Consider the following 12,146-nt stretch of genomic DNA (forward strand, 5'->3'; position numbering starts at 1 on the left):
ACACCTCCCCCCTCACCTCCCTCCAAGGCCCCAAAGGAAACTTCCATATCCGCCACAGATTCACCTGCACCTCCACACATATCATCTATTGCATCCTCTGCACCCGATGTGGCCTCCTCTATATTGGGGAGACAGGCCGGCTACTTGCGGAGCGTTTCAGAGAACACCTCTGGGACACCCGGACCAACCAACCCAACCACCCTGTAGCTCAACATTTCAATTCCCCCTCCCACTCCACCAAGGATATGCAGGTCTTTGGACTCCTCCATCGTCAGACCACAACAAAACGACGGTTGGAGGAAGAATGCCTCATCTTCCGGCTAGGAACCCTCCAACCACAAGGGATGAACTCGGATTTCACCAGTTTCTTCATTTCCCCTCCCCCCCACCCTGTCTCAGTCAAATCCATCAAATTCAGCACCGCCTTCCTAACCTGAGATCTTCTTCCCGACCTCTCCGCCCCCACCCCAGTCTGACCTATCACCCTCACCTTGACCTCTTTCCACCTATCACATTTCCGACGCCCCTCTCCCAAGTCCCTCCTCCCTACCTTTTATCTTAGCCTGCTGGACAAACTTTCCCCATTCCTGAAGAAGGGCTTATGCCCGAAACGTTGATTCTCCTGTTCCCTGGATGCTGCCTGACCTGCTGCGCTTTTCCAGCAACACATTTCCAGCTGTATTACAATAGGCTTTAGATAAAGAAATTTCTAAAATCTTAGGAACAAAAAGTGGCACAAACAATGGACACGTGTTTGCTGCTCTGCACCAATGCTAGTCCATTCCAGTTTTTCCTCAACTAAATACCCCCTTTTGCTCTTGACCACAACTTTTGCTCTTTCTTGTATAAGACCTTGTCTCAATTAGAAGCATCCCACTTGTCAGTCAGTCAGAGGGTCATGAGTTTAAGTCCATGGCTACAGTCTGAACACAATATATATTAAAAAAATCAAAGCTGACACTCCAGAGCAGTCCTGATGGAGTGCTGCACTGCTGCAGCATCGTCTTTCAAGTGAGATGTTACATCAAAGCTTTGTCTGGCATCTTGATTGGCCACACAAGTGAAAAAAAAAATCACATGGCACTACTTCAAGGAGAATCAGAGTCACGAACCCTGGTGCTTTGGTTAATATTTAACTCCCCAGCCTTCAGACTAGTAAGGTCACAGGCACTGGCCCCTTAAAAGCCTACTGCACCTGGTATTTTCCAGGCAGCCTCCCACCATCACCACTAAATGAACTGTCCCTGATCATTATCAATTTTGCTTAATTTTATACAATAATACAGTGACATTCCAAAAGTATTTCACAAGCTATCACACTGTGCAGAGACAGTAGCCCAACAGACAGACCATTCCCCCAGCGCAGCACCCCTTCCCCAATACATAGATACATACACGCACGCACACACGAGCTTGCTTCCACTTGGCATGGTTATCTACAGCCATCAATATTGCCGTGTGAAACAGTGACCAACACTGGCACTACAGGCAGTCTTCAATGACAGGTCATGCTGGAACCAATTCAAAAGATCAGATGGGGTTTTCCACCTGACCAACATAGCACCACCAACAGGGGTTTAGGATGGCGAGGCCTCCATTAGGCAAAGCATCCCCAAACTGGGGAATACAGCACCAAACCCTCCCCCATACTGCTGAAAGGCAATCAGATTAAATCTGGCATCACCAGATGGCATGAATGCTTCACGGCATTAGTAAAGGACCAGTAGCAGAGAGAGGGGACATTAATTAGATGCCACATGGTAGGAGAGAGAGAGGACTGCAGATGCTGGAGTTGAGTGGACAGTACAGTGCTGGAAAAGCACAGCAGTTCAGGTAGCATCCAAGGAGCAGGAGAATCAAAATTTCGGGCATAAGGTCTTCGTCCTGATGAAGAGCTTATGCCCAAAACATTGATTATCCTGCTCCTCGGATTCTGCCTGACCTGTTTTGCTTTTCCAACACCACACTCTTCGACTCTGATGCCACATGGTACCCAGTGTTATGGCCTTCTCTAAAGATGGGAGAGAGGATATAATTCTACCCTCAGATTATGGAGCATTTTGGGATGTGCTGAGGTCTAGATACCATATATGTACAGATTGTTCACTTTATTTCTGCATACAATTCACACATAAATCAGTTCAGCAATACACTGTTCAACTGCAGAAGCACCAAGTCCAACCTGATGTTAAGACATGAGTGCACTGGACCTTTTAAAAATCAGCAATGTTGCAGTTTTCTGTAATACTCAACATCAAATTTCAACTTTCTTTTTGCTAAGGTAGCTGTGAAGGTTACTGATTTTTGTTACCACTGACTCAAATTTAATCAGCAGCTCAGCAATGTTGAAGAGGGAGGTCCAGTCCAATGAGCTGCAAAATCCCAATTTTACTTTGATATTTAATCCAGAACGACCAAAGGAAGAATAAAAATAGGCAGAGAGATTATAGTCTCAAATTGGTGAAACGATTGTTGAATTAGGAAAAATGTGAAGTGTCCCATTGAAAAATGAGGAGCTGTTACTCAAGCTTAGGTCAAGCATCATTGGAACAATGTAGGAGGTCAAGGACAGAGGTGCCAGGCTGGGACAAAATGCTCAGAAACCTCAGTGTAACTGACAAATGAGCCTCAATATTGGCAAAGTGTGAGGTGGTGCATTTCGATTAAGGGACATAAGGAGACCACCTACTCCTTTGGAAAATACATCTAAATAGTAATCAAGGAATAGAAGTACACAATCTGTATAATGCAGGTTAACAAAATATTTCAAATCCAAATCAACCATCAATCTTGTTTCTATAAGAATAGAATTGAAAAGCATAAAGTAGTGAGAATTCAGAACCCCATTACACATAGAAGAATTGTGAAGAATAGAGGCAAAGTTGGATAATCATAAGGTGAAGGTAAAGAACATCTGGGCAGAGGAGGAGAAGGATACTGGAAGGAGGGCCTCTGTTCTGTGCTAAAGATTCGATGTTATGCTGTCTCAGCCAAGTTCACTCAATAAAATCAGTTTAAGGTCATTATGACTGAAAGTGCTTTATTTTTCAAAGGTTGGAGAGCATCTGACCATAAGCTTTGCAGAAATATTTGTACTTCCCCCATTTTTTACCTGTGCAGTTTGAATCCCAGAACATTTAGATAAAATTACCAACATATTCAGATGAATTTGAATTTAATTTTCTATTTCTTTGTGGCCATGAACGAAAATCCCATGAATTTGCTTAAAAGCAACAGGTAGCTACGTTGAAAAAATTAAATATTCAAAAACACTTCAACAGACACTGAAGGAAGGGATCTGGGAAGTGCACAGAAAGGATATACAAAAGATAAATTTTCGGAATTAGCATCAATGCTTATACAGTAACAATCAAAAGGAACAAACAAGGTTTTATAAACCTTATATTATCAGTGATAGCGTTGTTAAAATGTGATTATCAACAAAACATCACAACTTCGCATAAATCGGAGAGAAATTTTGAATAATTATGCTTTAAATCCTGCAGAGACAGTGGGAAAATTCGAGCATTTGATTCTAGCCAGATCTACAGCCTCAGGCAAAATTGCCTCCAATGTAATTTCAAAAGAGGAAAACTTCAGTATCTATCTCACTTCAAGCATCAGCTCTCCAACAAATTTTGAGCTTTGCAACAATGATGGAGATGGACAGAGAAGGCAAGGAGCTAAGTAAAAGGTGGCAGCAGCCCATGATAGAGCTATGGGGCTGGAAGAAAAAAACCTCTCCACAATTTCTTCAGTAGCTTTGAATTATTTTCATAAATTGGGTTTAAGACCCAATAGAACAGGAAAGAGACACTGGGGCTAAGATGGTTCATTTTCCAGGAGCAAGTACAGAATCCATTTTTCACTATGTTAAATAATCCAACACTGCTCACATGGCTGTCAGGGATATTCTAAACCCAAAATGGTAGAATCCATGCTGACAGAATGGTAGAATACAAGAGCAGGGATGTTAAATAAGGCTCGAGTCAGATCATATTTGGAATATTATGCACAGTTTTGGGTCCCATACTAAGGATATGCTGGCTTTGGAGGGGATCCAAAGGATATTCACAACAATGATCCGGGGATGACAGGCTGGTCATATGAGGAGCAGTTGAGAATTCAAGGTCTGTACTCGATAGAGTCTAGAAGGATGAGGGGTGGATCTGATTCAAACTTATAGAATCCGGAGAGACCTAGATAAAGTGGATGTGGAGGTGGTGTTTCCACTGGTAGGTGAGACAAGGGCCCAAGGGCACACCCTCAGAGTGAAGGGATGATCCTTTAGAACTGAGATGAGGAGGATTTTCTTCAGCCAGATGGTGGTTAATCTGAAAGAAATCATTGCTGCAGGGAGCTATGGAGGCCAATGTATTTAAGACAGAAATGGATGGGTTCTTGATTGGTAAGGGAATCAAAGGTTACGGGGAAAAGGCAAGAGAATGGGGTTGAGAAACATATTATCCGTGACTGAATGGTTTGTGCAGTCAAGATTAGAGTGGTGCTGGAAAAGCACAGTAGGTCAGGCAGCACCCAAGAAGCAGGAACAAAAAAATTTTTTTTAAAAAAAATCAACGTTTTGAGTAAAAGCCCTTCATCAGGAAATTTCCTGCTCCTTGGATGCAGCCTGACCTGCTGTGCTTTTCCAGCACCACTCTAATCTCGACTCGGATCTCCAGCATCTGCAGTACCCACTTTCGCCTGAATGGTTGGTAGAGCAGATTCATTAGGCTAAATGGTCTAATTCTGCTCCTATATCTTACAGTCCCATAGGGAGTGCAGAATAACAACAGTACTTTGTGTCAAAATATTTAACAAAAAAAAAGCACAATGCTTACAGATTCACTAGAGCCCAGAATGTCTTGAATAATGTTTGCTGAATGTGTCCCTCACCAATACCAGTCTTTGCAACAAGTTTGACTCCCCTATTATACACCTTACATAGACAAGCCAATTTCAAATATCATCTCAAAGAAACGTCATCTCAGAAATGCCTAGAACCCTACCAGAAAAGTCAACCTGCTCACACCTCAGATTGTACCTTGAAGCAGTGATGCTTGCAAGAAGCTTTTCCGTGTGCTCAGACAACTCCACTGGAAGCAGAATTTCGACTGGCTGTAGACATAGGATCCGGCTTTCCAGCTCAGATCTGGATTTACAATCGAGAAAACAGTCATAAACCACGTCGCCAGTGTTGGGTTGGACTGCCTGTGAAATACAACAGCAGATTTCAGACATGCAACAGCCAGAATTTCAGATTAATTATTTTCTAAAAATGTAATTCGTCATATTTTGTTCTTTTTTAATACATTGACTGACCAGACAGATGGAAGTGTACCAGTGAATTTATATTTAAATAAATTTGACATTAAGATAGATTACAAGAGATGCCCCACAAGCCAAGGTACTGAACCATGATTCAAGTATTAGAACGTAAGAAATAGCAGCGGGAAATTTTACAGCTCCTGGAGCCTGCTACATTCAAATATTCATGGCTGATCTGATCTTGTTCAAGAATCTGACAGCTCTAATTTGAGATTTCCCATGAAGGGAAACAGCCTCACAATATCTACTTTGTGAAACCCTCTCAAACTCTTACCTGTTTCAATAAAATGACCTCTTATTCTTCTAAATTCCAATGACAATTAGCTACAACACACATTAAAGACTTGGATGTGGAAAGTGAACGCACCATAGCCAACTATGCAGACAACATAAAGACGTGTGTGTGTGCACGTGTGTGTGTGTGTGTGTGTGTGTGTGTGTGTGTGGGGGGGGGGGGGGGGGGATGACAGTGTGTCTGCAGAGAGCGAAAGTCAGTTTAAGTGAGTGGGCAAAATCTTGGCAGATGGAACATCAATTGGAGAAATGTGAAGTTATACACTTTGGCAGGAAGAATAGAGGCATTGAATATTATTTCAATGGAGAAAGCTACAGAACAGAGGTATTTGGGAATCCTCATCCATCAATCAAAAAAAAATCTGACATCCAAGTTCGAAGGGCGAGAGAGAAAGCAAAAAGCGGATACACTATAATCCAACAACTTCCATTATTCATGCAGGAATCAGAGAAATTGAGACAGGTGCACTACTTCGCATTATAAAATAGACTCCATTCTAATTGAAAATTTATTCTGTTAATCTACAGCTATCTTAACTGGGTAGTAAATCAGTAGTGTAGTTTTATATCAATTTATAGTTTAACATGTAACAATTATTTATATAGCATGAAGAGCCATATTTCTGGGGAGTGGGGGGGGGGGGGGGGAGAGAGAAGCAAAGCGCTTTGCATATTATTCCTAGAGTTACTTAAGTAAGGGCACCCAGGTGTAATTAGATGAATGAATGGGTTTCTGGAGGTATTGGTTGAAAGGAAGAAGTTAATCTTTTTTAAAAGTACACCTTGGGAGATTTAGTGTCCACCTGAAGTTAGTCAGGTTCAATGTTTCATCCAAGTGACAGCCCTTCTGACAAAGCAGCATTTCAACCACAGAGTCCAGAAGGATAAAGAGGCAGGTTGGGATGTAAAGTGGATCACAGCAGCATGGATGGAGACTGAGGGGGAGAAAACATAATCACAGACTTGAACAGGGATCCAGGACATTCTGTTGGTTGCAGCAACAAGGCGAGACCATGATTGACAGAAAGTTTACATGAGGAACGTGGGGGTCCTTCTGGCTCATTAGCAATGCACTAAAAATCATATGGACTATGTGCAGGCAGATGGAATTATTTGAGAATGGCGTCATGGTCGCTGCAGACACGATGGGCCGAAGGGCTTGTTGTTGCGCTATACTGTTCTGTTTCTATGTTAACTGCTTGATCCACTCCATTTAGTTACCAGATTTCCTGTACCTTCGGAAACATGACCAACCTGCCAAGTACATGGTGGATACCTGATTTCATTAATATAATGATGGGTTGCAACTCTCAAGAGTGATACACAAAACACATTACCACAAAGATTGCAGCAAGCACACACAGATTGGGTTTAAGTTGTGTTGTGTAATATTTATTTTTACCTGTCATCTTCCATTGCCATTATGATAAGTTAATATAAACCCCATATGGTCTATTCTGAATTTTAGAAGGAAGAACAGCTCACATTTAGGGATACAGAAGAGCTATGGATTTATTCTACAATGTTATATTTTGTTGATAATCACATCTTAACAGCAATACCACTGATATGACAAGCTGTATATCTTTTCTGTGCACTTGCCAGATTCTACCTCAGTGTGTCATAGTGTTTTTGAATATTTAATTCTTTCAATGCTGCTTTAAAAGCAATCATGGGATTTTCATTCATAACCACAAAGAAATAGAAAAATAAATCAAAATTCATCTGAATGTTCTGATAATTCATCCACTTGTTGATATAGAGTTCTGTGATTTAAACTGCACAGTTAAAAAGGGGGGGAATACAAATATTTCTGCAAGGATTATTGTCAAATGCTCCCCAATATTTGGAGAAAAAAAAACTCTTTTTGTTATAATGACACTGAACTGATTGATTTTATTGTGAGGGCTCATCTAAGACAGCGTTGCATTGAATCTTTAGCACAAAACAGAGACAGCCCTCCTCCCAGTCTACTTCTCCTCTTTTGTCTCGTTATCACAGTATCTGTCCCTGTGCACCAAATGGCCTGGCAGAGTAATTACAATGCAAGCTGCAAGTACACTCCAAAGTACAGCATTGAAGTGGAGAACTGTATTGTTGATGGCTCAGAGATATACCAGGAGCATGTAATGAGACTGGTGAGGACACAATGCCTATAACTGAAGCAACATGAGGTAGTAACATGCAAATGCATGCAAATAGATCTCTTGCTGCTCATTAGTGAAAAAATCCAGATTTTTCTCTCCTCGATGTCAAGAATCTCATTTTTCCAATATTGCCGCATTTTCCCAACTGACTTGTCAATGTGTACATCATGCAGGAGCTGGAAAAATACGGTCCCAAGAGATGGTCAGGAATGGACACATTTTGTATCACTGTCACAACTAAACACACTCACTACTATAAAACAAAGAGATAAACAAATTATCATAGGAGACAAGAGGATTGAAATTGTGATCGGAATGAAAAGAGTATTTCAGCACCTTTGTTTGAACATCTTATATTAATTTAACCATTAGCCATTTACTTTGTTTGAGTTAAAGACTTTGCTAATCTAAAAAACAGAGAATTCCATAGGGATGTCTACAATGTTCTGTTACTGCTAACATACAGTTGCAATTACTGAATAAATTGTTTGAATTAAAATGCATCAGCCCTGATCTAACACCTAATGGAATCTACCATTATTTAAAGAAAATGCTGGAGAAACTCAGCAGGTCTGGCAGCATCTATGGAAAGAGCAACAGAGTTAATGTTTCCAGTCTCGTGTGGCATTGTTTAGATTTTTTACAATTTGTGCACAGTAACTTGGTGAAAATGTCAGCTGATATCATGGACCAGATTTTATAATCAAAATTGCAGTGAGGTTTTATTTATGGGTAGTGATGCAGGTGGTCCATTTAAAAACAAAGGACAAACATACAATCACGAGAAGTGAGAAGAACTTGAGTGAACATGGCAACGGTATATCGCCTTAACCCATCAGACCGAAGGATTGAGAAAGAATGAGTAGGAATAAAGGGTAAATTTAAAGAGGTAAATTTAATACAAAAGCTGGCACGGAAAGAGAAGTCAATTGCGAGATAGGAGTCAAAGGAAAAGTGAAAAAAAAATTAATGTGGCATTTTAAGATCTCCAACTACAAATAATGCATAAAAGGAATGAATCGCTTATTGATAATAGTTTATTTTCAAAGCTAGAAAGAAGGATTAGAAAACAATAATTTGTTAAGAGTGCCATGCCTCGAGGAATTCCCTGGTTGTTCTCGGTTTGGCTTGTCCTATAATAGCAGTGTTACTACTATTATAGGACACTACTATTATAGGACAAGCCAAACAGAGAACAGCCAGGGAATTCCTAGAGGCATGGCACTCATCCACAGATTCAGTCAATAAGCACATCGACCTGGACCCAATATACCGACCACTGCAACGGACAGCTGGAACTGACAACCGGAAGCGGCAGATTCAAACCACCATAAATGCCGGAAGAAACATCATAGAAGTGCTTCACAGGAGGCTCCCAAGCCCTGAGGATGCCACCTAGACAGGGGACGAAACGTCTGCAACACAAATTCCCAGCTCGGCGAACAGAACCACAACAACGAGCACCCGAGCTACAAATCTTCTCACAAGCTTTGAGCTTTGAGATATTTGCACATAACTGCATGTTTGTCCTTTGTTTTTTAAATGGACCATCTGCATCACCTACTCATAAATAAAGATGAGTGCCACAAACCCCACCATTATTTTGACAATAAATCTGATCCATGATCCCAGCTATGTCTCCCAAAATTCAGAACCAGAAACTAGAACTTTGCTGCTCAAGTCAGTTTGCAAATAAACAATATTTTTTTCATTACTACAGTTACCATCTAAAACCATGCGATTTTAAACTATGTCTTAAAACTCCATTCAATATTAAAACAAATATTTTAAAACTTGAAAGACCTTAGCACAGTGAACAATTTAGATACAAATAAATATTTTTTGACAAAGGAGTTTGGTACATAAAAAACAAAGTTTTACAAGAATTCTCTGTCTCTGACAACATCTCTAGAGAGAAACAAAGTTGACAGGTCAGGTCTGTGATCCATCACCAGAACTCATGAAATCTTAACTCTGTTTCACTCGCCACATGCCGCCAGATCCAATAACATTGCCAGAATTTTCTGTTTTCATTGCAGATCTCCAACAGTGTTATTTTGCTGCTGTATGAGGGAGCTATGTTTCCTGGCTGTCCAAGTTAACACAACGGATAAAGCTGACATCTTTAAAATAATACTCGAAACAACTGAACAATTGTTGCTACCCATCATAAAATGCCACAGCACGTTTGTCACAACAATAGGTGCATCAAGTAAGTGACCTCCTTAACTGCAGGTGTCTGGCTGTTCTAACCATTGAATGGATAAACTGGATCAGGCACTGTTGCCTTTTGCTGCCATCTAGTGACTACATAACATTTTGCCAGAAACTTATTCAAAACAGAAAGCATCAGGTAGGTCCTTGATTTTTACTGATGTCCTCAGGAAAACGTTTTGTTGGCAAAGCTGTGCTTATTGTCCATTCCTGCCTTGAACTGGTTATTATGGACACATTTTGAAGGCCAGGTTTTTCTGCTCAATTTGACACCATGAAGTCTTCATTTTGATAAGTTGCAAAAATAAAATTCCAGTGTGAATTGTAATAGTTTATTAGCAATGAGAAGTTCTAGAGGGGAAACTGGTCAACAAGTTAACATTAGGTTATGTTCAAACTCAGCCATGCAGAATCAGTTGCTATGTTTCTAACATAAGAGTGGCTACATTCCCAAAGTACTTCACTAACTGTAAAGTGATTTGGGTCACCTTGAAACCATGAAATAAATGATAATGAGAGTCTTTTTGCTTTCAGGTTCAGAGAACAATTCAGCAGTGACAGTAATGGTTCAACATAATGAAACTTAACAGTTTTATAAATTGCGGGCAAGAAAACAACTGTCAAAGGAAGACTGGAGACAACTGCCCATGATGTAGCCACGAAAGAAGTAGTACTGCCTGGGAAAATGGAATTGTTTCTATATGGTAACTGAACTTTGAACAAGTGAATGGCTCATTATATTCAAACTTAAACTTAAGACCCAAAAATACAACTTGAGTTACAAGTTGTTATTTTGACATGTCTTACACACAGGGTCCCAGAGCAAAATTAAATCCATTATTATATCAAGGTAATCAATTTACACCAATGTCATAAAAACATATGGATCAAGAGGTCAGCCAAGATTCACCTTTTATTTATCTGGTGGATATTTATAAATTCATAAAATCACAGATGCCTATGAGCACAGCTGATGGCCATTTGACCCATTATGTCCATTCTGGCCCTCCTAAGGAGCAATTGGCATACTGCTCCTCTATCACCTTTTCCCATATCCCTGCAAGTTCCTCTTCAGCTATTTAAAGAGAGTGTAAAATATGTGGAAAGATTTATGCCCCAGAAGGAGACGACCACTCTGCCCATCATGGCTGTGTTAGCAGATGTTATGGACCAGGCCAGACCCCCTCAAAACATTCCATGAAAATGGCCCGGACCCTAACTTTGCTAGTTGTTTGAGCGGGTGTATAGTGGCTATTCCAGGAGTGATGCAGCTGGCCCAACAGTTTGAAAAAAAACCAGAATTTATTTGCAAGATTACCGAATGAAACACAAGCAAAAGAGAACCGAATATAGAATAACTTAACCTATCCAAAAACCTAACAGATTATCCCAACTTTATAATGTTTTTCCAAATTCTTTGAACAATCTTTGGGAAAGTAAGGTAAAATCAAACACAGGATCTTACAGGAGAGATGTCAGAGAGATTCAGCATAGAACACCCTCCTCCACGTAGCTGTTTCTTTGACCTCAAAACTGGCCGACTGCTCTGAACAACCAGACTATTAAAAACCAAACCAGAGTAAATCTGAGCTGGGAGAACTGGCCACTCCCCTTCCATTGTACAAGTGCTTTTGTTTTTAAACTTAAAAGCTTCCTCAAGTAGATCAAGCCAGACATTTCAGATCCGGTGTCTCGTAAAACACTTTTGAGAAAAGCCAAGGACAACACAACCTTGTTAAAGGAGCAGCATCATCACAAGAAAAAAAAAAACCCTCATCCCATTTCCCAGCACTAGGTTCGTATCCTTGGGAGGTTATGAGACTTCTGGTGCACATCCAGACACCTTTTAAATCTTCATTGTGAAAGAAAGAAATCTTACCACAAGTCCAATCTGAACACTTTGCTTCGCATGATCTTTTCTCTTCTGCAGCTGTTCACAGATACACATCAGATAGTTGTTGGGAAGCTCACTAGGTACATCTCCAACTTCAACTGAGTCACTGTCCAGGTTCAGCAGTGGGTTAATATGTAGCAGTCATTAAGGACAATAGAGCAAATTTGCATTTAATTAAGTATACATCTGCCATTCCACTTAAACTGTCACCAAATCCGGTTCAAAAATCACAAATGTTAATTCAATTCCACTTTGCAGTCCTGTTATCA

General features: G+C 40.4%; 1 protein-coding gene across 4 annotated transcripts in view; it reads right to left on the bottom strand.

Annotated features, from left to right (window-relative positions):
* Positions 1-12,146, bottom strand: part of msh3 (mutS homolog 3 (E. coli)) — a 288,075-nt gene that overhangs the window by 241,894 nt on the left and 34,035 nt on the right. For 2 of the 4 annotated variants that reach the window (XM_087999818.1, XM_087999807.1), the window contains exons 7-8: positions 11,863-12,007; positions 5,033-5,211 (exon numbers count right to left, since the gene is read on the bottom strand). In XM_087999818.1, the coding sequence (XP_087855944.1) occupies positions 5,033-5,211; positions 11,863-12,007 (324 nt within the window). The remainder of the gene's footprint in view (positions 1-5,032; positions 5,212-11,862; positions 12,008-12,146) is intronic. The other 2 variants (XM_087999815.1, XM_087999820.1) reach the window with 1 other exon arrangement.

The sequence above is a fragment of the Chiloscyllium plagiosum genome, unplaced genomic scaffold, assembly GCF_037043375.1.
Source record: "Chiloscyllium plagiosum isolate Xiang-an unplaced genomic scaffold, Cpla_swu_hap1 HiC_scaffold_2, whole genome shotgun sequence".
NCBI lineage: Eukaryota > Metazoa > Chordata > Chondrichthyes > Orectolobiformes > Hemiscylliidae > Chiloscyllium > Chiloscyllium plagiosum.